Raw genomic sequence first — 27,257 nt, 5'->3', positions numbered from 1 at the left:
AGAATTAGTTGCTTATTCATGTCCAGAGAAGGAGTTGCTCTGTGGTTTGCACAATTCAGAAGCTCCACGAGTAATAGTTCACAAAGTTTTGAAATGACTCAATGGCACAGAACAAGATGTCCCACCGTGTTCAATCATTTCAACTGAAAGCCACTGTAATATATTAAAAACTATCACTGCCTCTGCAAAATTTCCACCTTTCCCTGGGACGTATTTATAAAGAACTAAGGTCAAGGAAGGAGATCGCTAGGGAAAAAAAAATTAAATCTCAGCTGATACATAAATAGCTAATGATTGAGTTACTATCTGTAACTTAGGAATAGCAGCAAACCACTGATCCTCGTTTGTTCTTTATCACACTGAATAGTTGCTGTGTTTGGATAAATGGGAGTAACTTTGCCAAGATTTCCTATAAACTGTTTTTGTGGTTTGATACTCTAAGGGAGAAATTATACCACAGTGAATTAACAGAAGAGCTCAGCCTGCATTATGGCTTGGTACACTGACAAGGAGGGAAATACATTCAAAGCATACCTGCTATATGACTATCAGAATAGCCTACCATCAAAATTTGACATGAAAACAGATAGCCTACTTTTGGGCAGTGGACAGCTAAAGACCTGACCATCTCATGGCAAAGCCCAACCGGCCCTGCAGCTTAGGTGAGGCTTGCAAATGCTAGTTCAACACAGAGGTTTCCTATACAGGCATGCAGGGACCATCTTCAGCACCTCAGGTTTTTCTGGGCAGAGCGTGCCTAGGGCCAGAAAGACCCTACTGACTAAAACGCCACCAGCCTAGCACTGAGAGCAAAGAAACTGGAGGAGGAAGAACTTCGACTGCCGCATACTTGGTCAGAGCCTGGCTGAGCTGGTGCAGCCCTGCTGTGTAGCTTTGCTGTGGAGGTACTGCCTGGCTGGATTAAGAACGAGGAGAAGCCCCTGTTACCACTGCCCCAGATTACCCACTAAGCTCCTACACCAGTATGCTGCAATACCCTATAAGCTAGGGGTATTAGCAGGTTAGCAGAGAGGCCTAGGAGTCAGATCTCCTCCTCTTCCTCACTCTTTTTCTCTGGATTAAAAATAGAAGAGTAAGCAAGGCTGGTTTATTCCTGAAGAAGGGTTTTGGGGCATGGGCAAACAAACCACATCTAATTTGCTGTGTTTCACACACAGATATTGTAGTTAATGCTATGAACTTAATTCTAATGATGCTTTTTGATCTTGCTTCATTTGCAAGATCTTTACAGTCTTAACCATAATTGAGTGATATCTTAGAATAAGGATTCTTTTGTCATTTTTTTAGCATTGTCATTTTAAGCTATTTTTTGGATCAATAATATACCTTTTTCTTTTTTTTTTTTTTTTAATATAGCTGCTGAAATTCCATGTGTTGGTCAAGCTATTAGGAAAGATATATTTGCTTCAGTATACTTTATGTCAGATTCCCAGAAAATAAATAACTGCATCATAAGAAAGAAAAATAGTGGTTTCTATTCCCAAAAAAGAGTCTGTCTTGTTGAAACCTCTGAGCATCCACTTCACTTTGAGTGTGTATGTTCCTTCTTTCTTTGATCACTTCATTAAAGATGGAGAAATGATTGATTTGCTCTACTTTGTTCTGGCCTTAACAACTTTGCAAGCTGTGCGATACAAAGACTCCTCAGAAAGGAGAAAGAGGAAAATGAGAAGGAAAGAAAATGCTGAAAGGTTTCCTGGCACTGTGAGTTGAAGCAAAGAAATTCGATTATGACAGTTCTTCTAGTGGCAAAGCATAGACCTGCAGAAACCAAGTGTTTAACTTCTCAGGAGGCTGGTCTCTTGGCTGATGTATTGCCTAACAGCAATGTATGCCATTCATGCTACTCTGCAGACACTTTACCGTGCTTGTCCTGGTCCTTTCTGGGGAGGGAAGGATCAAAGATTACCCCCTTGATTTGGAAAAAAAATTACTTAATCCTGCTAAACTTCCTTACATCATTGCATAATTGCTCTCCTCTGCTAATAGCACAATGTATGGGCTCTTCCTAAATTGAGGGAAACAAATTCCCCTTTTCCTTCCTTCCTTTTTTTTTTTCCTTCCCATTAATCACTTACAATCATATATTAATTCTTGTTCTTCCTTACCACATTTTATGTCAGCATAGTAATTTATTTTCTCAGTGATTTTAACTCCTGAATCAACCTCTAACTGCTAGTCCTGTGATCGGAATTTGTCCTCCTACGCTGTAACTCAAATTAAAAGAAAAAAATAACATCCACAGACAGTGCAGGTATTACAGCAACCTGCTTCCTTTCTCTCTTAGGCAGAATGAAAAAATTTACAAATCCATTAGCCTGGAATAGACAAGTTCTGAACAAAAGGATTGGCAAATAGCACAATTTCACAGCATTTGAATCAAGTTCCCATAACACCTCTGCAGACTAATTTCACCAAAGAGCTTATCATTCTCATCATTCTCGAAGACATTTATGATTGTCGTTGGTTTGGTTTTTTTCTACTATGTCTAAAAAAAACCCAAACCCCAAAAACCTTCCTCCTCTCCTGGGAAGCCCTGCAATTTCCCACTGCTTCAGAAGTAAAAAGGGAAGAAGATAGGAGAGATGTGATATGGAAAGGGATGTGAAGTGCTGGATAGCGATTTGTGGTACTTGGTCCCATGCTGTGAGATGAACTCATGCTCACTTGAAGGCCAATTTCTAGTTAGAGCCTCTGTTTGCTCTTCATGCCGCCCTTCTCCACATTTATTCCAGTCTCAGTGCATCTGTCTTGACTCTGGGGGAGCAGGGTTAGGCTCTTAGACGATTAGCCCCACTTCTGTCTTTACCCTTTCCTAAGGGCTGGTCTCTCCCTTTGGGCTGCTGGCTTTCCGGGTAGTTCCTTTAAGGACAAAGTTTCATGAGACATTATTAACAGCAGTGTGTAATATTAATCTATGAAATATCAACAAGTTTTGCTTGAAAAAACTTTTAAGAGGAAAAGTGACACTGGAGCTCTTAATCCCTAGTGAATGGGAAGAAACTGGTCTAGGAACCTTTTTGCCTCAATGTAATTTTCTGAATCTTCTCAAGGGGATGCTGTCATCTTTGCCAGTTTGCGTTGGGTGAGCAGTTCCCCACTGACTTGCTGCCTGGCCTGTGTTACTTATGCAGCATGAGGAAAAAATTTGTCAGCCTTGCCTTCTCTCTTTTGGCTTAGCAGTTGGCCCTAGCTATAGGGATCAAGTCTATTGCTTTGATGTTATTAGCCAGTTGCACTGACTTGCTAAACTACAAGCTTACATGAGCACCTCCTACTCTGTTATACACTCCCCCAAATTGCATAAACACCACATTTAATGTAGAGAAACCCCTGGGGCTAGCTCATACTTGTTTGTACTTTGTAGGTGTTGAGGACTAACCCAAAAGCACAAGTGATGTCTGGGACCTGAAATGTTTTGTGCATCAGATGAGAGAACCCACTGGGTTGACCCATCTACCATGTATGTGCAATCTCCTCCTGGTCTGCTTGCCTGGGGCAACGGACAGGAGGAGTGAGAAGGGAGCTAGGATGAAAGGGACAACAGGTGGGAAGCAAGGATGTGCACCTGAAATGCACAGTCTTAGTAGGAGCCATAGAGGGACCTGACCCTGACACACCGGCATATCAGCTCTTTCCACCGTGCCGTCAGCTCTAAGCTGATACAAGTTTCCCTGGCTTGCAGTTTTCCCTCTGGTGCTCTTCACGCTGCTAAAGAAATCATAAAGCCATGACCATCTCTGGAGAATGGTTTTGTCCATCCCCTTACATACAAGCACCCAACACTCGCTTCCATGTCCTACTGCCCTTTTCCTTAATAGGGAAGGATGCTGGCAGGGGGCACCAGGGATGTTTCCCACTACCACAGCCCTGCTGGGTGATCCAGTCTCTCAGAGGCACCAGCTGGGAGACATTCCCAGTATTCCTGCCTGTCTGCTCCGCCTGCCAAAGGCAATGCAGGGCTGCTAGGTGTGACCAAGCAGGGCGAGAACAGGAGTGAGACAGCATGGCTATCGGGCCCGGCTTTCCCAGAGGTGTGGGAAATGCTGCTGCCAGACCCCACTCTGCTTGATTCATATCAGACTTGGTAAGAAAAGGCATTACTCATCGATCAGACAAACCCCTAGGCTCCTAATTGAAGAGAGTGAGCACAGCAGGTTTTCTTCACAGCTTCTGCATGCACAGTCCTTCCCTTTCATATACAAAATATATTTATGGGAGCAGGAATGTGAACTATGGTCATTTACACAGGAAAACCAGATCTACCAGGCTATCGAGCGAACTGCTCCATTGCAAACTCTCTCTGGCCTTCCAAGTAACAAGTTTTAACTATCCAGCAGGAAGCAGCTATTTAACGTGTGTAAAAAAAATAGAACTGAAAAGTGCTTAGGGAAGCCGTGGGGCAAGCGGCACTGAGCCAGCACTCACTTGGTTCCCTTTCTCTGGATTTGTCATGTTTAGTGCCTGTCACCTCGTCCTGCTGCATGAGGATTTAGAGAGGAAAATCAGTTTAGTTAACCTTTTTTCCAGCAGAATTTCTGAGAACTCCATTGAGAAAAGTCTGCAGGCAGGAGGAGAAACATGCCTTTTTTTTAATTTGAAGGCTGTAAATTTTTATTCAAGGGACTGATGTTTTACTAACTAATGAAGTAGGCTGATTAGCAAATTCAGGAGTTTTGCTTTCACTCATGTGAAAGAAAAACAGGGCAACTGTCACTTTCCACACCCACGTTGCTTTTAGCAGGGTCTCTGTGCTCAGGTTGGTGTCCCACAGAGCATCCAAATTACTGTTGAGATTTCTTTTGCATTTCGCAGTATTACACGACATGACTGACCACGCTGCTATGAAAGAGCAGGCCTGCAGCCCAGCTTCGTCCAGCAATCGGCTGGGCAGGTGCTGAGCATGCCACGCAGGCTGGCTCGGTGGCAGGTCACGTTTCTGATGCAGGGCTGGGGCTGCGCCACCTGTGAACATCTGTATCAGCACGGAGACCCACTGTTTACACGGGTGCCTCCCACCTTCCTCCTGAAATGGGGAGCCTTCAGGTCCCTGATGCAACTCCCTCCATCACTGCTTGCCTAACCCTTATTTCAAGGGATAATAGGAAAGCAAGGAAGCCTGTGGGTTTTTACTCTCATAAGTACACTGGTGTATACTTCAAGCACTGCCTGCTCCCAGTGCTCCTCAGCCCACAGCTGCCCACTCTGCGCTGCCCAGTAGACGATGTAAGGGAGGAGTGTAGAACAGCAGCACACAGCATCCATTGGTTTTCATTTTTAATTTCCACAGCAAGATAAAATAGAGATTCCTTCCCTCTCAAAATGTCTGCTGTCCTCCTCTTAAGGGCTACATACCTGGATGATGAGACATTCACTTTCTCCCAATGATACATGTGTTGGCACCTATATTTGTTATTCACTCATTTGCAGTCAATTCTTAGCTCCTACCTGATTTCAGGTCTCTCGTCTAGAAAGCAGGAATTTTGGGGAATGGGAGGTTTTTCTCCTTATTAAACTGCCCGTGAGGGTTGTCAAACAGGTATTTTTCTTCTGGAAGCTATGCAGCTTTTAGCAGTCTCCCAGTCAGGTACTCTCCCAGTCATTTTCTCTCCCAGCTTTTGCATATAACCTAACCGTAGGCTTTGCTCATGGATCACAGAGTGCCATGCTGCATGGTGGAAGCATGCTCAGAACTACATCTCATCCACACCCTCCACCATACAGGTTCATTATAACACAGTGCTGCTGATGGAAACTTGCTTCTTTTTCTTTCCTTCAAGTTCTGTCCAGAAAACCTGAAATAGGCTTAGGTTTAAAGGAAGAAAAGGAATATGTGAGAGAAAACACTCCTTCCTCCCTGCCATGTCCCTGCTGAGTATTGGCGTCTTTTCTTCCATCAGGGCTAACTTTCCACATAAATATCCCTTTACGTACTTGAGAGCTCATACAAATGCAAACATATGACAATCCCTTTCCAGAGCCTGAGGAGCTATTGCTTCCTCTGTCCTGTAACTGAGTATCATGAGACAGAGTATGAAATGACATCAGTCAATTAAAGCCCTTTTGATACCTACTCCAGAGGCTTGTGCACTGGCTTGCTCGGTCTCCTTTTGCAGGCTGGCCTGCCCAACCTATTAGTTTCCCCCTGTAATAGCAAACCCGGGCCTCACGGCTCCTCCGAAATAACTACCTCGGGAGGTTGGCTGGAGCGCTTGCTTCCTCTCCTCCTGAACTGCGATAGCAAAACCCTAGGCACACTGTGATTTTAGGATCTGCGCCCTCCACTTTTAGCCAAGAGTTTAGTAACGAAATGTATTTCTAGGAAGAAAAAGTACTGGCTGCCGAAACCGAGGACTGCTTTTCCATTCCGCAGCGGTCCTCGCCGCTGTGAGCTGCCTGGCTGCTGCTGCTGCTGCTCCTCTTTGCTCAGGGACTCAGTGATACGGGCTTTGGTTGCAGGCAGTGGACATTCCCCCGGCACGCATTGCCTTGGTAGCGAGAAGCAAGGTTTTTCAAATGCCAAGTCCTGTATTTGTGTTGTCCTGCTCGTCCTTGTGCTGCTGGCAGGGGATGGGGGGCCGGCACTGAGGCTTCACCTTCAGGCTGTGTGGCAAAAAGGAAGCTGATACTGGGAAGGGCATGGTATTTCTCAGTTGGAAAGCATCTCAGAAAAGAGTCTTGGAGGCCAACTTCTTCTGCTCGCTTCGTGTCTGAAGCAAACGCCTTTGTCAACAGGTCTGTCACCCCACCTACTACCTTCTCACCTAGTCACGCTCTCTGTTGGCAAGGAAATCCTAGCAGCCACCTGATGGCTTCCTCCATAGGAATTAAGTTTGTCCAAAGCAGGAACAGAGATGACTGTGTTCCCTTCAGTCTTAAACAAAGATAATTTTTTCAAAGTTTCCTTTAAATCCTAGGGCTGGATGAATGGGAAGAGGAGTTAGCACAAGAACAAATCTAAGCTTCCCTTAAAGTTTGAGCCCAGAAAGTTGAAAACCTAGTAGCTTAGGATCCAAGCTTGGGATGAAAGCTGTGAAGTATTTTTCCTGAAATGGCAGATTCCAGAAAGTTTTAAGGGGAAAAAAATGCTTTTACAGTTTCCAGGTCCAGCTGGCAGAAGGAAGTTAAATATCCCCTCATTCCCCAGAATACCATCTCTGGAGAGAAGGAACTTGTGAAGAGCAACAGTCACTGGTCAGCCAGGTGTGATCCAGATGTAGGATTGCAGGCCATTGCAGAGCTCACTCTCCCTTTTGCTCAGCGCATGAACATGCAGATTGCAACATATCCAGTGCCTCTGCCTCTCAAATCCCATTTTTGGAAGGACTGGAAGGAATAGAGAAAGGCAGGTCAGTAGAAAGCCTGCACGTGGACTGTGCATCTGTGGTAATTTTGCACTGCAGAGCAGAGACTGGCAATACCAGTACAGTCTCTCATAAACCAGGAGAGGTTCTTCAAGGCATTTCTTGTGCATATCTCCTAGCTGGCCTCCAAATGGAGAGCTGTCAGGCTAAGTGGGGACAGCCATGTTCAAGTGAAACATGAGTTAAGTAATGAGTGGCAAGAACTTTGTTAGAAGAGGGTTCATGCTTAGAGAGTTGATCACCCAAATCCTGTAATTATGTACTACCCTCTAATTATGACATCAAGATTTTAATTTTGTGTCTTTGAAAACAAGTTTAAGAACTGCTGATGCAATAGTTACTCCAAAGTTTAGGATTCATAAATAAGTCCTGCTGGTGAGATACCTTTTTTTAAGGAAAACATTGGCTCCTGTTCTACCATTTACATGACTAACGGAGAGATTAGCTTTAGTTAAAATACCAAGATATTTTCTTCTGGGTCTTTCTATATATTGGCTTTGGAAGGTTTCCCAGTTAATAGTAATTATAACAGTACTCGGCTCAAGCTGCAACTGTGGAAGACGCGTAAAGAAAGAACTGATGAGTCACTCTAACGAATGCTACTTTCTAAAGTTATATAGTTTAACTTGACTTTGTTATTCTAACTATTCCTCCCTCTACAGAGTTATAATCCCTGTAAGGTATATGTTACTTAACAGTATAAACAGTCTCTATGAATCCAAGAAGGACTATTTGTACTACTCTTGTACAATTTATGACTACTGCCATGGACGTCAGTACGTACAGGGAAGTGTGACTTGGAATAGCTCAACCAAACAGCAAGCAGGACTGGAAGTTTCACGCTTGCAGCTCTTGTAAAGAAATATGAAAGTCGGTGGATAATATTATCTTACTTTTTGGAACTGGTGAAAAGCATCTAAATGGAGCACGCCAACAAAAGGCATAACGAATGAGGAAATAAAGAGGTAGTTTGTAGATACCTGAGCAGAACTTTTAGGGAAAAGTTAAATAAAGGGTTTAAGCTCTGGAGACCCATAGAATTACAACCACTGCCTTACCCAGCTGGTGTCTGTCTTATCTAGGCAATTTCAGTAAAAACTAGAAAGTCTGAAAAGTTTAACCTGTCTAATTAACACTGATTGTGAAGGTAAAGATAACTGGGCTCAGTACATTGATATAAATGCGGCCATCAGTGTTGAGAGCTCATCAGCAACTGCACTTGAGCCCAGTGTTATCAGGAGGAAAAAAAGAAAAAATAATCTATTAACAAACATATTGTGGCTAACAGCAGGTTCACAACTGACAAGCTACAAGCAATTACACACATCTCACCAAGCAGTCAATGTCATTAAACCATGGATATAAATAATCCTACATCCAGAGTTGGGTAAGTGAACTGGTCCAGTACATTGCAATGTCACTGCCACAGCTCTGTAGGCTACTGCCCGTGCAAAGTCTTTGCTTGTTGTTGTTCTTAGTACTTTCATTGCTGGGCTTTGTTTGGGGACACACCTCAGACTCACTTTTTCTAACTCCTCACAGCAGAGAGGAGACAAGCGCCCAGCCTGCCCGGGCCTTGGGCAGTCCGGGCACCAGCTCTGAAGATGCGGATGCTGTTTTAGAACCCCCCAGGCGATGAAATGACTGCGAGCAGCCTCCGTACCTGCATCTTCTCAGACAGGTGAAGCGAGTTCAGGTGACCCTTTTACAATTCCATCAGGCACCATCTGGAAAAACAACTCATTTCTCTCCCCCCTTTTCCCCTTTTTTTAGCCTTGCCAGTGTGTTGCATTTGCTCAAAGCAATAGACACAAATCCAGATGTAACCTGTGGGCTTCACTCCCCTTCGGCAGGGGATGACTCAGGAGCAGGAGGCCGCGTGTAGAATAACAGTGGTTAAGAGATTACAAAGGAAGGTCTACGTAAATACAATACCAATCTTAAACCTGGAGTGTCTGCCATACTGTAGCATTAAGCTTGTCAGTAGGAGTGAAGAACAGTTTACTTGAAGCAATAGCCTGGACTTTTTCTTTTAAACTGCCATTATTGTTTAACTTTAAAAAAGTGACAGCTGCAAAATAACCAAGTTGTTGATGTCTGATGAACACACTTCACTCTGCAGGCAGCTGACATGCACTGTGGGTTTTGAACTATTGAGACCTTCCCACTGGGCGAGTGAATTCATGGAGGGGTGGCAAGTGCATGCTCCATACAGAGTTATACAAGCCCTTTTTGCAGGCAGCATCTGGAACAAAACCATCTCTGTAAACTTACTTTACACTTCAGTTGCCGTTTCACAGCTCTGCTTGCAACATCGCAAATTCAAAGTTTGCATAGGATACTTTCAAGCAGTGAGCTGTCATTCAAAGTGACAGTTATACGTTCCTTTAAAAATCTCCTGATTTTAAGAACAAACTCAGTTGCTACCTTTTAAGAAAACAACTCCGAAAACTTTTATACATCAAATATTCACCTGTGAGACCTTTGTAGCTAAAATTTTGGTATTTTTATGTATAAATGCACACATACTTTTGATGAGTTTTCTAGATTTCTACAGAATTTGAGCAGTAAAGTTAGCCCCCGGTGCCTCATACTGTCACTATCTTACACACACGAGGATGAGAAAGTAAAAAAAAAAAAAAAAAATTAAAAACCCCACACACAGTTGAGAGCAATTAAGAGCATCTCCTAGAGACCCTTGTATAGCTTGGACTTACTGAAGCTGTGTGCAGTTGAAGTTCACTCCTTTAAAAGACGGGAAACCTCTCCCCACGGAGGAGCGATGCGTGCGGGCAGTCGCTGGCGGGCAGCAGCCCCGGGCAGCCGGGGAGCCCGGCACAGGCGCTGCTCAGCCTCCCCGGAGCGAGCAAGCGGCTCTGGCTGTACCGATGCACAGTACTGGAGATGCTGCAGCGTGTGCTGGGTTTCCAAGCTGTGACAGAGACTTTGGGACAGATTTGCTGTATCTGCAGTTATAAAAAGGCAGGCTTAGGAAAGACTGTCTGGGTAATGACGACAACCTGTTTGTCCTCTTCCAAATACCAGCAACTTTTTTTTCTGTTTTACACCTGAAGTTGTTTAATGTTTTCAGCGATTTAGTCCTTTTATTTCCTAGAGTGAGGCCCTCAAGCTCATTAGCATTGCTCTACTGAGGGAGGTGGAAGGGAAAGGAGCCTTTTTCTTGCCCAGTTTTTGATGGCTCCTTCATTAGATCCTCCCTAGGGCGTTGTATGACACTAGGAGAAAGACGTCTTTGTTTCTGAGGCTCCCGTGCAGTATTTCCTTGCCAAGCTTTCTATCCCTGAGCTGTGCCGTTTCCTGCACATGGCCTGAAGCCCCTAGCAGTCCCACAGGCAGTGCACAGGACCTGCCGCCAGCCCTCCTGCTGCTCTCCGGGACAGTACGCAGCTTTAACACAGCAGCCACCTCCTTCACTGCTACAGATGAATCATTTCTCCTGTTCAGAGCAAAGCCGTTTGCCTCACTCACAGATGCACAGAGAGAAGCCACATCTTGAGGTTGCACAGCAGGGAGCAAGTAATATTTTGTCAAGGCAGTGCAAGAAGCGAGCAGCCCCTGGGTACTAGAGTGCTACCGCATGTTCCCCGACGCCTTCTACAACAGCAGAGATGAGCAATTTAGCAAAGGAAGGTCAAAGATGCTTACAGCCGCAGGGAAGAAAGCAACCCAGCGCCAAGGCTGTGTGAGTCCTTGGTAGTTGTCTACCAGGGATTTCTATCTGATCCACTCACACTGCGCAAGCCAGGTGTTCCCAGTGTCTGTGTGCAAATCCATACAAGCCACCAATATTATACACTGCATGCAAAGATCCTGGCCAACTGCCACATCTCATTTCCTGTATTCTTCTTTTGCTTGAAGGAACAGGCTTTGCCTGATTGAATTCAAACAAGTCTAGGATCAAGCAGAGGAAATATCAGCTCAAAGGTGTCCTCTTAAAGGGATGTATATTGCATAAGAGCAGACATTCTGGAAGCTTGTTCCCTGGGTGCAGTCATACTTAAAAATGTTTAACTCACACAAATTTTTCTCCTGCCCCAGAAGACGTATCGCACCAGATGGTTTAGTACTGACAATGCTGGCTGCAGTGGTGGAAAGTGGAGTGGGAGTTCACAGAGGAACTCAGGTAGAACCAAGACCTTAGGCTGGAGTCTTTGCAGTTTTCCCAGTTTTCTCTTGAATGCCCCATCAGCTAAATCCAGCAGATGTTTCTGAGAAGACAAGTTGCCTGTACGTATCCTCCTTTTCTGTTTTAAATAAGCCCAGTGAAGAGCATGACCATCTATACTGTCCTCAACATGCTACCAGCATTAGCAGCCACATGCTCGAATTGCATCTTACAGCTTCAGTCGCTCTGTATGGATGGGTCAAGGTCCTCTTCCGTCAACCTAAAAAACCAGCTGCATGGGACAAGCCAAGGGGCAGAAGTCCCACCAGGAGCAGCCCCCAGACCGCACCTCGCGGTCAGCCCACTGGCCAAGGCTGGCTATGTCTTCTCCAGGCTCCCTGGGAGCACCCGCATACCCCTCTGCAGGGGAGTCGCTGCCCACATCTCTCTAGCTTTTGTGTGTGGCTCCAGGCCCCACGCTTGCATCATGCTGGTTACCAGATGTGGGGCAAACGAGGTGATGTTTACCTGGAGCTTGCAAAAGCTCTACCTGAAGCAACAGTTATATGCACTGTGCTTGAAGTGATGTAACGTCCTTCTAGCCTAAAAATCTACAGGCATCAATAGTCATGAATTAAACTCCGAAATGGCACAGAGTTGCATTCATGAAATGTATAACCCTCTTAAGTGGTAACAGGCCTGAGCTGCTTTTATCTCCCTAGACCTAGCCTCTGTGACACAACAGAAAAAATGTTCCCAGGCAAAGAGCACTACCCCAAACAGCTGTGACCTTACCTATCTTACAGACAGATACCCTGAATGGTCATCAGCCTATGCGTGCTCAGTTTATCTTATATAGATAAAGCCATGTTGAAAGAAAAGCTTTATTGAAAAAGCAGAAGAGGTGAACAGAAAAGTCTTTGTTAACTGTATTTAGCTGTCTGTCTAATGAATACTTGGGAAAAAGGATTTAAATACCCTCAGCATTTCCTGTGCCACCATTTGGGTTTAAGTGCCAGCATTGTCCTGACCAAACCTAGGATCCCTGGTATTTCTAGTAAAATTTAAAAGGAAGAAGTACTGACCCAGGGAAATCCTTTATGTGTGACCTTTAAGGTCTTTTAGCAAAAATAAATTATTCTATATAACACATTCCAAAATCGATATTTTCTATTACTGTTTCCTTTATTATAACTTCACCTACTATCATTTCTATGATTAGATAAGTTAGACATAAAATACACAAGAATGGCTCATTTTTAACAGGTAAAACTAAATTTCCACATCATTTGACACTGCGGCTGACACAGTTAATTGTTGGTACTTCATTAATAATTTTACAGGGAAATGCAGTATTTCTATTAACTGTGAATCGCACTAACATCCCTAAACCGGCATGATATGAACAGGTGATGCCACGCTCTGCAATTTCCTTCCTATTGGAGGTGCAAAATAGGACGTGGAGAAGCTTAGTGCAATTTTCTTCATCATCTGCCCTGTGGGTTGGTGGAGGTGTCGGCAGCGCTGGGTGACAGCAGCTGAGGTGCATTGCTGGGGCATGAAGAATTACAGTGACCACAGCAGCAGAAAGGATTCGAGCAATGAATTGCAAATGCAATTCAAGGAATTGCAGTTGGCGATAGCAGGATGGGGACTGAAGCCGGTACTCTCACAGGTGGACGGAAATGTTCTCCTTTGCGGCTAGCCCAGGGCAGCTCAGGAACGAGGACAAATCTGTTGAGCAAAGCAGTGGAGCTCAGCCTGGTCTGAGCAGGCAGACCATCAAAATCCTTGAAGCAGCAGGGCCCGGGGCTGTCTTTAGGCTCGTTGCGGAGAGCAGGGAGGAAAGCTGAAGAGTGGCGTAGATGAGAGGCAAGACAGAGCACCGTGCCCCAGCAGATTTCATCTGGCTTCACCTGTCTTCCCCAGATCAGTAATTTAGGCAATGCAGCCTACTCCTTTGCTGTGAAAGACGTTATTTATAACTCCTTTTAAGCCTTCTCTGGTGAGCTTGTGACAGAGCAGCAGCAAGGGTTTGCTCCCTGCCAAGCCCTTAGGCCTCTGAAGGGCTGGAAGGTGGCAGAGCACACGCAGCTGAAGGCATTTATGTGGGTTTTTCCAGAAGGGATTTTGTGGGCACATCACTCTGAGGGAGCACAGAGGGCACCAAGCTCCTTGGAGAACGGACAAAGAATGTTTATTCACCATTTTCACATTAAGCAATGTGGCAAATACTCGAGAAACTCCTTGGCGAAGCCCAGCATCACTGTGAAATCTGTGTTTGCTTGCAGGGACTTACCGCCAGCTTTGTGAAATGTTTCAGCTTTGTCTTTGAGGCAATCGCTACGCATGAGGGAAAAAGCGTAGCTGAAGGTAAGGCCGTGCCGTGCTCCCAGACAAGCAGGCAGGAGAGCAGCAGCTACAGCCCCGCGGCTCCCATCCGCTGTGGCTGGGCTCCTGCATGGGGTCAGCTTTGGTCATTCATGCCTGGCATCTGCTCCGGGCCAGAAAACATTTCTTCTTGCTGGGTTGGCAACAAACAGAGCGCTGCTAGAGCCACGTGGTGATGGATACCTGCCTGGCCACACAGTGCTAAAGGACAAGCATGATGCAATTTCTTTTGTCCCGATATCATCTTTCCGGGTAAGCGGCAGCCCAGGTTTGGTGGGACGTCAGGATGACCGAGTCTGCTGGGGGCTTTCAGCACAAGGTCATTGCAAGTCATGGCAGCTTGACAGAGGAAACCAGAAAGGAGAGTTCATTTCCCCTTGGGGTATAAAGGGTGACCCTCCCTACCCATAGCCTTGCCAAAGGTACCAGCAGAGTGTGTAGTACGTCCACAAAGGCTGTACCCTTTTGCTTTCCACAGAATCTTAATAAAGGAAGGATTTACATGCTTCATCTCTGCTCCTACCTCAAAACCAGCTGTAATCCAGCCTGGGTCACAAGGAGCTGTCAGAAGCATAGAGAGGTGGGTAGTGGAGCCAAGGAAATGTAGTATCCGCCATAAGCCTGAAACAACCCTATACTGCCCACATCTCACTTTTTCCCCCTCCCAGTTATTGTTAGAGTTCTTCCCAACAGCAGAGCTGCACCTGCCTTGGAAGTCCCCCTCTGCTTTGTTACACTTGCTCTTCTGCTCTCCCTGTGCTAATACTGAAGATGGTAGGCAGCACTTCCCTGTCCATATCTCCAATTGCCTCTTCTTGCTGCTCCACTTCCAGGCTGCTCCTTGGGCTGGTTCCCAAACCAGTCCTCAGGAAGGTCACCAGGGTCTCTCGCAGTCCCACGCGTGCCCATCGTGGGCTTCCCGCTCTGCTTTACCCCCCTCCCTCCACCTCCAGCTCATGCTGCCTTTGCTCAGAAACCTGTTGTGGGGCTGGAAACCTTTCCAGGGGGAGTGGTGGGGTTTCAGAAGGGATGTGCTGCAGCCCAAACATTTACGCTTTGGATCCTGCCCGCAGTCTTTGGTTATTCCTGCGATAGATGCAAGTCACCTTATTGATTTGTGTATATGGGACAACAAGCTTTTATTTTCATTTATAGACTGCTTTGGTTTAACTACAAAATCTTAAGAGCAAAACAAGCCATGAAATGCTCTTGCTGTGCAGAGCAGGGGTGACTACGCCCATCATTTAGCATGGGTGCTTGTCTACATGAGTTGTGCTGCAGGCCAAGGGATGGCTAAAAGTAATGTTCAGGAACAAAGGACACATGATCGTTCAGCAAACGGCTGGTGCAGAAATGTTACAGAGCAGACAGTGCCATTGAAAGCTGTATGACAGTGCTGGCTGGGCTCGCTGGCAACTGCTGCTGTGTTTGCACAGTCCCCCTGCTCAGAAGGTGTCATGATGGACGGGGATTTTTTTCTTACCAAAGATTAGGATTTCCAAAGTGTAAGTGTGTAGAAACAGGGCATTCAAGCTCCAATTATCTGTATGATATGCACTCGTACCATACAGATGCATGTGCGCACATACACACAAACAAAAAAACCTTATAATGCTTCTAGGTGGTACACAAAAATATGAACTTGATAGAGATTTGCTGAGAAGTGAAAGACAGAGTAGCCACGCTCTAGTCTCATAGCTGGAGAACTGCATCTCTTTTTCAATAGCTGGACTTGGTGGCAGTATAGAAAACAAAATGGATGGTATGGATTAATAAAACACAGAGACAGATTTTATTTTGAACCAAAAGTTAAAATTTTATTTGGAATATCAATATACCCCCAAAAAATAAAAATAAAAACTTCCTTTTATGTAGTGAAATAGCCATTTGAAAATGGTAAAATAAAGATATTTCTCATACTATTCTCTCCTAGTTATTGTACACATATTTAAGGTTGGTTTTTTCTGAATATAAATCTAGCTTGAGCTTTAAGGCTCCAAAAAGCCTAAAGCATGTAGTGGCTCTTTTGAGAAAGCAGATAAGTCAATCAGAGCTGTGTTTTTTCAGCAGACAGGCCTGTTTGAAGCTGTCCAGGACTGGACAGAAGTGAGACTTCTCAGGAAGGTCACTGTTGCAGGCGAGTATTATTTTATAGCCATTGGAAAATACACTCTAACCCACTTCATGCAGCATTTTATTGAGCTTTATGATGTACTGGGGAGGGCCCTGGCTCCCCTTAGCTGTTGAGTTCTTGTGCAGATCCAATCTTATTTGTGTTGGTACAGTTGGTTTAATTTAAGAAATCAAATCCTACCCTGTCATGTTTGCTCTGCTAGAAATCAAGCGTGTAACAGGGCACTGATCCTGCCTTTACCCCTGTAAGCAAAAGGTTTCTGTGCCTGTGTATAGCTGCACTGACCGCAACGGGGCATTTACGACAGCAGGATCAGGGACTTGTCCTTTAGCTTGCTTTTAATAAAATAAATGGAATGGCAAAACGTATTGAAGTAAAACAGTAGAAACCCATGGACTATTCTTAGTTTTAATTCTTCCCTTTTAGAGGGCTCGTCAACGCTAGGCTGCAAAGTATGACTGAAGAGCCCTGTCAGGCCCTGAGCGATGCCCTGAGTGGTTCATGTCAGAATAAAGTAAACAACAAGGGGATTTAGGTCTCGTATCGCCCTCTGCAACTGGGCTGCAGCAGGCTGAAGCAGAGCTCGCTGAAGTCACTGGACTTCTCACCAACAATCTCACTTTCAGTAGGCATTGGACCACGTCCTGAACTTATGCGGTACGGTCTGCAATTCGCTTTGATTTCTTCATTGATCAAAGCCATTTTTATTACTTAAGGTATGTCTGTATTTATGATTTGTATAAAAACATGTTATACTTCTGTTACTGGTTCTGAAGTACAGGATAGACTACAACTACTAGAGATACTACTGCACTAACATGTTATATCTGGCACTGCTTACAAAGGCTGCTCTTTCACGGTCACAATAATTGGTCTAATGCTTTGTTGCCCGAAACCCACCTGACTATTGATTCCTGAGGTACCATTGCTCTTAACTAATACGTTGTCCCAGGTTTTTATTTTCAGAAGAGAAAAATGAAATACACCCAGGCTGTGAAGGTCACAAGTTGCTAGACCACAGATGTTCCTCCAAACAAATCCACAGACCCATGCTTGCACTCAGGGAGCCACTGCGTAATTAACTTCCACAGGAGGGACCCCTTCACACAAGCCTTATTCCACCAGCCACCCCATCCCGGGCGCCTGGCACTTTGCAGCCCATCCTCCTCCTGCTCTGCCTTTCCTCATCTTGGGAAGGAGGGAGCGTTCATCCTGGAAATACTTTCTCCTGGGATATGGAATAGGTCTTCCCCCTCCTTGCATCTTTGGCAACTTGTGCTCAATACTTTATTCCTACTACCCAGCTTGGCTCTTTCGAGTGATTCCTTTTGCACGCTTTGGCCCTTATCTTGTAAGTAAAAGCTTGTATTGGTTTACTGTGAGATTCTGGTGAGAGGTCTCTTTTCGAGCCAGCTGCTTTTAGTTGGGTGTTATCAGTGAGCCCAGACATAAATAATTTGTGACTGCGAGTTACAGAAGGTCTGTAAGCATGCGGGGTTTCCTTCCTGTCACAGGCACAAATTAAAGAGGCTGCAGAATTACCCAGGTTTTTGTTCTTCCACTAACTAGCTGAAAATATTTTCCTTAAAGCATTCACTACAGAAAAGTTGTGCTCAGGAAGAGCCAAATTCTGCTCACAGCTGCCTAAGTGTAGATCCATACTAACCTTTCTGGTTTTATTTCAGTACATTGAACTAATGCATCAAAACATAAAACACAGACTTCGACCCTGGCAGACTGACCTTATCACCAGTGTAACTCTCCTGACTTTAGTGAATCCCGTAACAGCATTTCCAGCATCTGTGGTGGTTGTCACAGGTCCCATAATGCTTGGTAATTTATATAAAGTTTGAGTTCCCCATGGCGTGTGTGAATGCAACAGAATTACAGCTTTATTTAAAATTAGGAAGAAAAGGTTCTGGTAGTGGACAGAAAAATTTGAAAGTGTGACCCCAAGGCTCAAACCAGGGGAAATAAATAGGACTCAATTAGCTGTGTTTATATTTGTGGCTTGTAGGTTGGAACAGCTGGAGTATTTTTGAGGTGTCATTACATTAGGGTTGACTGGCTCAGTGTTTAAGTGCACGTCAGTGGGTTAAATGTGATGTCTAAATATCATGCGTGCATGTTTTAGGAAGAAAAAAAAAAGTAGGAAAACCAGTGTAAGTTGGTTTTGGTCTTATCCTCAATTTCTTTAATGCCAATTACCACATTTGACACCAGTGGAAAACCTCAGAGGAAAGGCCCAATGCTACAGTAGGGTCACAGGACCTGTGTAAATGCATGTGTGATGTGTCATCTCCTGAAGCAAATGGCAGTGTGACAGCTAATTTCCAGTGTGACGATAAATGTACTCTAATTTATCACTGTCCCTTGCGTGCCTGATCTTCCTGCCCCTTCCCTACACATATGCTTGCCGGCAGCCTTATCAACCGCCAGGACGGCCACTGAATTCAGCGCCGAGTTCCCCCTGCATGCCCGGGGTACACCTGCACTGCGTTTTGAGGAGGTCGCTCAGGCTGGTTTCTGCACAGGAGCCACTTCCCAGGCAGTAAGGAAGGTGGCCCTCTCCTGCCTGGCCCCGGCTGGTGGGGCGGTGGGCACGTCAGGGAGCAGGCACTGGGAATGGTGCAGCGGTACCCACGAGGGCTTTGGATGAAATTTGGGTGAAATAAGAGTGGGTGAAATTCTTGCTCCGCTGAAGTCAGTGTCGGCATTGCCAGCATTGCCATCCAGCATGCACAGGTGTGGGTTTTTTCCTCTTATGCAATTAAGGAAAATAGTGTATGAAACATGGTAGGCTGGTTGCACCACACTCTGTTTTCTGCCTGTGTTAAACTTAAGCTGCGGAGTCCTTGCTTGCCTTGCTGTGGTGTCGCTTCTTATTGATAAAGTTTATGGGGCTTTTAAAGTCACTAGCCATAAGCCTCAAATTAGCAGGAGATGTGTGTGGTTCCTTCTCCTCTGCTCAGATAAAAGGCAGTCGGACACACCAGCTCTGTTCAAAGCAGAGCAAAGCCTCCACTGACTTCACAGGGTCCAAGATTTCTGCTCCAGCTTCAGCTCCAGACGCTAGGCCACTTCCACTCTCTCTTGCTTTATTTGAGAGACCTAAGATACACGGGACTGAGGGTCTAAATGGCACAATGGTGGGCTTCTACCAACGCCTTAATTTTGCCTTTTCCACTCTTAACTGGTCTTCTTAACCTGCTTCTTAGCCAGGGCAAAATTAAACATGAGGAAAAAGGCTTATTCAGCATTATAATTATCTGCTCCCAAGCTGTATAACAAAATGGCTTACACATTTAATTGGTTTTGTCTAATATTTCCACGTATACAGTAGTCCTATTAATGAATATCATAGCTTCATTACTGCATATCACATTTTGCTATTTGTTGTGTACCATAAAATAACGTCAGCACATCAATAACTTAAATAACACAAATGTAAACTCATTTTCTGCTTGTTATAATTATGATTTTAGCCTGCGAAGGCTTTTTGATTTGTAAGACCATTCACATAACATGGAATGTAACTTTATTTGTTTTTCTTTTGTATATAATGAGACACCAAAAGCCCTTGTCGTCTCTTAACAGGATACTAAAGCAGCTCTGTTCCATGAATGACAGCACAATTAAAGCTAAAAATCATAATTTAAAAAAAAAAACCAAACCTTTGTACTGTACAATCTCAAATTAAAGCAAGAAAGATAATGACAATCTTTTGCATTAGCCAGGAAATGTGATTCTCTGCCACTGGGCTTTTTTTTCTTGTTGACAATTCACAGAATGTGTATATGGGTGTAGTTATAGGTGTGTGTATATCCTATGCAGAACAGCAGTCCCTATTTTGTTGATCTAGTTCTTCTAATTGTTTAGTTAAACTACCTAACTGATACAATTTAGAATACTACATTAACACATTTAACATCAAGTTTACATACTTGCGTCTTTGAAATACTAGGAACTTTTACACATTTTATTTGGCTTTGTAAGGACTGAAATATCACAGATAATGCAATCTACTTGTCTTTGAAAGAATATGGCTGTTCTCAACTAACTCTCTAAGGTTCAGAGTGAAATACGTTTCTCCTTATATCTGCAGCTGACTTCAGAGAAGAAAGAGTGTCTTCTGAAGTGGTCAGTCTGATGTTACAGTACAGATTCTGCAGAGAGAGAGATATATATTTAATGAAGGATAATTCTCTCTGGACTTTAGAGTTAAGCTGTTGCAGCAAGATTACTCCGTTTAGACTAATTTTTTCTATACAAATCTCAAGAAAAACCTATTCCAAGTATGTTTTGTAGTAGTATCTCCACATGACCAGAGGAGGGCACTTTGAACATCTTTGCACTGCCCAGGAGGCAGATGCAGAAGCACAGTGTTACCCAATGTCGCGCAGTCCTGCCACCTCTTCCCACCCAGGCAGGTATTCTTGTGTCCACAAAAATACAGAATCCATATTGTACCACAGGGCTTTGTTCTCCAAACAATGGGCAGATATATCACTCTCTTCTCGCTAACTAGGATTTCTTCCAATTTCCCCCATTTAATTCAGTGTTGCTGCAGGTTAAATTGAGATTAACAGATAATTCCTAAAAATCACGTGAGGGGAGTTGTCTCCCTCTCCTTCCTGAACATCCCTCTGCTATTAGCCCCTGGTAATTTAGCAAACATTGATTGATTTAACCCTCTATGACTTAGCCTGCTGCAGAAATTCCTTGCCTTTAACTGAAAAATGCACTTGGAAAATGCACTCTCTGAGATATGTATTGCAACAGTGCATCTTTTCACATTAAACTCTTGTAAAAGTACTGCTCCTTTCCGCCTTCTGAGGGAGGCGACTCTGCATCCCAGATCTGCTCCCCTGGCAGAGTACATAGCGGAGAAATCAATCTCTTCTCTTTTCCATTCATGACCACAGCGTGGAGTTCAGCCACTTTCCATGCAGGAAACATCCCTTTGAGTTTCATTTTGGCTAAAGGTATCAACCTTCTGTGGAAAAGATTTTAATTTTGCAATCTTACTGTTATCATAGACAGGTTATTTGTCACCTCTCTGTTTTGTTTTGTTCAATTTTACTGCTGAAAAATTATTAGAAAGGATTTAGAAACTTCTTTTTTTAAAATAAAAGTCTCTCCTCCACCCTGGGGAAACACACTGCTTATTTAATAAACTTTTTTTTCCCTCAACATTATTCCTTTTCTCTTTTCTTCTGTCTTTTCGTCTCTTTTTTCTTTCTTTTTTTCTTTTCTTTTTTCTCTTCTTTCTTTTCTCCTTTCTTTTCTAGAGCAGACAGGTACAAGAAGGAAGTTGTCTTTCATCAGCAGTCCTTTGAGATAGAGTAGAATTCAGTGAGTCCTCACCATGATAGGATCATAAACTTACTGGGTTAAACCAAGCTAACTTACCCTAAGCTGCCAAGTTTTAGCTGCACCATACATACATGTGTTTCCTTGTGCCATTTTCTTTTCTTATAATTTTGTTTTTCTTGATGACCCTGAGCTATGGCTGCTTGTTTCTACCACTAGTCAACCTTCCTTTCTTTTCTGGTTTTGCCGATATAGGCCTCAAAGAAAAAATGGCAGAAGAGCACAAAGTAGCTGAGGTACATGAGAGAGGACCAGATGATGTTCTGCACGTGGGAATGGCACTGGCCCTGCTGCATCCAGGAGAAGACCAGGTAATTGATCACACAACCGATCAACATCTGAGTGATCTGCGACAAGGTGATGAACATGGCAAACTTGCGTGAGACTCTGAAGCCAGCAGCCCGCAAGGCATAGTAAGAGTACATAACGGCGTGTACTCCATAGTTCATGGTCATGAACCAGCCACCGCCAGCCACCATGTCCTTGTAGGAATACCAAGAATAAAGTAACACAGTAATGTGATGGTACCAGTGTAAGAAGATGAGCTTCTGTTTCCTAAGAATAATGAATATTGTATCACCTGTAACAAAAAAAAAAAAAAAAAAAAAGGAGGGGAGGAAAGGAAATGAGAAACATATTGAACAATTCCATAATTACTGCAGTGCTCTCTTCCCTTTGCTGTTGCTGGAGTAGACACTATTTTGGAGCACGAAAAACCACCTCGGCTCTAGATCTGAGACCCTGTCTGATCTGAGAGCCAGCTTGGCTTCTAATCTCTATGCAATCTTTGGAAAACCAACATATCCACATTTTCTTGTGTGGAAAAGCCCTGTCTGAGAACTCCATAGGTTTACTTGGTAGCCCTTTGCTGCAAACATAATCTCTGAAAGTCTGATGTGAGGTGGGTGGATGTACATGTATCACCTCCGACTGTGAGACTGTCCATTATATATTGTGACTAGAAGAGAAATGCAGCTTGACAGAGAGCAGAAAACCTGAAGAAGCAGCAGCACTGTGTCCTCCAATTCAAATGCCTACCTGCAAACTGAACTTAGCTAAACTCAGTAGAGCCTTTTGAGCTACTATGCAAAAAGCTATTGCATATGCAACCTGCAGTACTGAAAGGCATGTCATTGCCAGAAAAAAATGGTTCTAGAAAGAAATTTGGTTTATGTTGAAATGCACATCCTTTTCTGCAAAAACATGTTGCTATTGTAGAGAAGTAAATTTTATCCCTCTTTCCTGCTTTTTTCTTCCTTCTGCTTCTCACGATTGCACTGAGCATCTCAATTAGATATATGTATATATGCACGCTACTTGTTTTCGGTTGTTATAGACACGGTTTCCAAAAAGGTCCCTGAGTTTGGAATCTGGGGACTTATTTCTACGTATATGTATCCCAGGAAATCCAAATCATGAATATTAGTGATGGGTGGAACCAAAACTGCACTGTCTGCACAAGGTCTGTAACAAGCCGTAATACTACTGTTTGCTTCGTTAGCTGCAAGATGTTGACTCACATTTTAATAAGTAATCATATGTTCAATTTATTGTTGCTGTGCAGTTCTAGCTGTTTTCTTCCAGTTTTAACAACTAAATTTTCATGGGTTTGCAGTAATTTAAGCAGCAGGAAACCAAGGGATTCTGACACACCAAGGCAACTGGTGTCTCTCTCTTTCCAGTTTTTATGCTGATGAATTGCTGTCCTGTAATTTGCTGAATCAAATTCTCTGCGGAAAGGTAAAGACTTATTTTTGCTGCACACCTGAACACAGTAAGTGCTGCAGACCTTTGAGGTTTAGTAAGGGCATCCTCTGAAATGAAAGCTAGAGGCCTGCTAAATCGCTGCCTCCTCCTTCCCATTAAAACAATCCTTTCTTACACTAATAAGCCACGGGACAAGAACACATGCAGACTGGCTATTAAGTTGGCTTTGGCATGTATATCATAAGTATCCTTACCAAAAAAACTGCCAGAGAGACAGGAGTTTATAAGAATCAGGACTGGAAAAGCTAGGGATATTATGGGAAACTGGTTTCTATTTGAAGGAAGCAGACAGCCACAGCTTTCAATGTTTAGGGAGGAAGCACTTTACTGTTCATAACTGTACGCCTACATGTGTATTTAAGGACGAATGCTGCAGAATGGAGGCAGAACCTGACTCAAAGCTTCTTGCTGACACAGCTGCTGTAGCCCACCCTTCAGTTCTGTACCCATGGGGTGAGTGACTGCTGATTACGCTACTCGTATTTGCCTACGAGTAGCTAAGGAAAAGGTATGGACCAGATTCCTCTAGCCTCTTGACTGCCCTGCTGTATATAATTACTGCAGTTTATTCCTGGGCTGGGAATGGTCTTATTCAACTGCACATTTCTCTAACTTCAGCCAAGCTGAACTTAATCTCTAGAGACTAGAACATGCAAAGTTTGGGGCTGGCTTTGTTTACTCAGTTTTTCTAAGACTAAAATGTATTTCAACAGCACTGAGACCCTTCTTGTGCTTCTTGCACAGACATTTCTGCTCTAAATATGCATAATGAGAGAAAGGGAGAGAGGGTACTCACCTAGTTCGGGTGCTTTGCTTAGCACAAATGCATATGCCCAGAATTTGCTGACGGGTCCAATGTAAAAACTCTGGTCACACACTGACTGCTTCAGGCCTTTGGTCATCAAAATGTACAGCATATAAGCACCAGTTCGAACAGCACCGAATATACTTTAAAACAAAAAGAGAAAATGAAGAAAGTTGAGTGGACACTTGAAATCTACATGCCGTCACTTCAAAGCATTATGAGAAAAAGGCCATAAATGTGCTGAAATATTAACTTGGAGACAGCCTTAAAGCTGGAGCAACTCTGCTGGCTTCTAGGAAGTTATTCTGAACTCAGATTTCTAAACTGGACTGCAGTCGTATCCTCTGGTGAAAGTCTGGAATGGTAACGTCAATGTTTTTTATTTCATTACTACTGAATGACCTTTCAGTTTTCAGGAGCAGTGGGAGACATCTACTTCAGCTGAAAACAACATGCAGAGTTTTGATGCTGACAGCTGGAGACTCCAAGAATCGAGTTCATAAAGAGCTGTCATCAACATAATCGGGACAATTCCCTCTTCCGACTTCCTCGGGATTTCCTCTTGTCTCGCTGTGTTTGTTACACCCACAGGAGCTCTGAGCACAGACAAACCCAGGTAGGGCACACAGATTTTGATGGGTGTTCTCAGTCAGGGCTGGTATTTTGGTGCACATGCTGACTTCATACTTCATCTCTTAACAGGTCATTGCTAACAGAGGAATCAACTAGTTGAATTGAGTCGTAAACAGCAGATTCACCCTCACCGCATCAAAGTGAGATGCAAGGTGACAGTGTTCTGTAAATGAGAAACATCAAGAGATTTGCAATGGTATTAATTAGTGCAATTACAAAGGGGATAGGTTCAGATAACAAAAGACATCCACCTGATGTAAGGAACAAAGGCTTCTGCCTCAGCAGTGAGGAGCTCTGCAGAAGGAATTGCCTCACTGTTTTGCAGCAAGAACATGCTTGCCCACTATCTATCATTGTAGCTTGTTGGCCCTTCAAAAGCTGTGACGAATACTGGGTGCAACAAGCAGCTTTCAGAAAAATGGAGCAAAGAAAGACCCAATCTCCTTTGGGGTTGAGTACATCTTACTTTATGCCTACATCATATGTCCCTGTGCCCCTACCCAGCTCCAACTTATCTCCTCTCTAACTTCTTTGTGACCTTGTCCTACTCATGAATCCTCTGGTTCCTGCTCTGCCTTGGTCTTTCGTGACTATCGCATGGCTGCAAGCAAACCAAGCGACCTAAAATTGATGTGTAGACACATGTGGACAATGCAAGCTACCATTTAGGCAAAGTGTGTGAAATAAGGAACATTTCATCTGAAGTTATAGATTCTCTGTTACTTGTCCTTGTCTTGTGAAGTCAGTATTCTTTAAAAAATGTGTTTTAAAATCATCAAGGCAGCCTCAAAAGTTGAGCTCTATGGCAGTTCTTATGTCACTTGGTCAGACTAGAAGGTTCAAGTAAGCTTGACGAGCATAAAAACTGTTGACCTAACTTTTTATATTTTTTGCACGAAGTATTTAGATTTCCAAATCTGCAGCATTGATATACCCAGTCAAACCTGCCTGCTGCTAAGGAGCAATGCACCTTGCTCTCCCCTGTCCACTGCACGCACTCTGCAACCAAGTGGAGTACCACGCTGCCTGGTGCTCTTCTGGCTCTGTCAGTGGCATCACAGGTGGGGCTCTACAGTCAGGACACACCCAGGGAGAAGTGTTACGTCCTGGCTCCTGCACCATTACATTTTGATGCCTGAGGTTTCCCTATGCCATCAGGAAATTCAGACAATAGTGAGCACTGAAGAAGCTACTATTATTATCTGCTATTTGTACGGTGGTATTTGCTCATGGGCTCTACTGCCAGATGAGTCCTCTTGTGCTATGTGAAACCCCCCCCCCCAGCCTGCTGTGGAGTTTAGCTGAGTCTGGGTTTCCCATTAATACTGCCCAAAGCAATGCACATATTCCCAGGCTTAGGCAAGATAGCTATTGCAGTCTCTCACGTTTGTTCATCCAGCCCTGCATGCAGAAGAGATAGATAGTGCAGTATTCTTGGCATCTATGCAGACCATAGTGCATCCTCTCTGTGTAGGGCTTTTCCCTCCCAGAAATGCTCTCTCATTATGCTTTTCTCACGTCTTTCGGGGATAGGTCCTTTTAACTTGGCAGAGAGTGCCAAAGCCCGCAGGAGGAATTTTCAAATGAGGTGCAACGCATTGTGTCTTCTCTCTGGCATTTAACACATGCCCTTTTTTTTCTCAGGAGTAGCATTTCTCATTCCCAAGAAGACAGGAGATCCTGACAGAGATGCGATCTGATCACTTCCTGAGGCAGTGAACTCCTCAAGCTAGCCAGGGCAGGCTGCTGCTTGCTCCTATGTTTTGGGTGGTGGCAAAACTGGGTGGAGGAAGATCAGGCAGAATATCTAATGCTACGCTGGTTCTCCCATTAGCAAATACCTCAGTACTGACATTAAAATGGAGGAAAAAAAGGAAATTTTAAATTATGAAATTAAATAGCTGCAAGCAATACGCCTTCCCTTGAACAGAAGCTGTACTGCTTTTTTAAAATATCATTTATTATTAAAGTTTTAAAACCAAAGAGAATTCTGTGCCATGAACACAAACTCAGATGAGACGAGTGCTTGTTTGAGCAACAGGCAAACACTGACTTAACTGAAAGTGGTTGAGTATGGACACCCAGGGATTTAATCTGGACTGATAACAGAGCCAAAGAGTATTTGCCCTGCGGGGATTACAGAGTTTCACTTTGCTGTCCTTGAGATTATCATGTAATTCTTCCCATCTTTCTGTTTAGCAACTACTGCAGAGCTCTCCTTGGAGTGCATGTGCACACACACTCACTCACACTCACACACTTTTCTGTAATTTCACAGCACCGTGGCTTCCGCTAGTTCCATGACTCTAGAAGAAGTGACTCCAGCTACTGCTCTACATGGTGTGAGTCAGACTAGTCTGAATTTTTTATCAGTAAAAAATAAGTTACATTTTTGCATAATTCACAAGGGAAGGCTTTATAAGTAAAGAGGATGGCAAACTGGAAGTAACTGATTCGATTACCTAAATAGATGCCACGAGCAGGTAGCTGTTTATGAGATATGCTGCATGCCAGAACACTACCTTGCCAACAAGCACATGCCACCGGAGACAGAAAAAGATCTAATGCACGCCTGCAAATGTGCCTTAGACCCAGAGAGCCAGGACTGCTTTTTGTGCCTCTGCCACTTCGTCTTGTTTGTTC

General features: G+C 43.9%; 1 protein-coding gene across 2 annotated transcripts in view; it reads right to left on the bottom strand.

The window, feature by feature from the left end:
- Nucleotides 1–19,557: 19,557 nt before the first annotated feature.
- The window catches only part of ELOVL6 (ELOVL fatty acid elongase 6), an 81,639-nt gene continuing 73,939 nt past the window's right edge, over nucleotides 19,558–27,257 (bottom strand). For both annotated transcript variants that reach the window (XM_052774570.1, XM_052774565.1), the window contains 2 exons: nucleotides 23,973–24,124; nucleotides 19,558–21,989 (listed from right to left, as the gene is read on the bottom strand). In XM_052774570.1, the coding sequence (XP_052630530.1) occupies nucleotides 21,565–21,989; nucleotides 23,973–24,124 (577 nt within the window). In that variant the 3' untranslated portion in view covers nucleotides 19,558–21,564. The remainder of the gene's footprint in view (nucleotides 21,990–23,972; nucleotides 24,125–27,257) is intronic.

Source organism: Harpia harpyja, chromosome 2 (assembly GCF_026419915.1).
Source record: "Harpia harpyja isolate bHarHar1 chromosome 2, bHarHar1 primary haplotype, whole genome shotgun sequence".
NCBI classification, from domain to species: domain Eukaryota; kingdom Metazoa; phylum Chordata; class Aves; order Accipitriformes; family Accipitridae; genus Harpia; species Harpia harpyja.
Note: the sequence above shows the minus strand (reverse complement) of the source record. Positions and strands in the feature narration are given on the sequence as shown.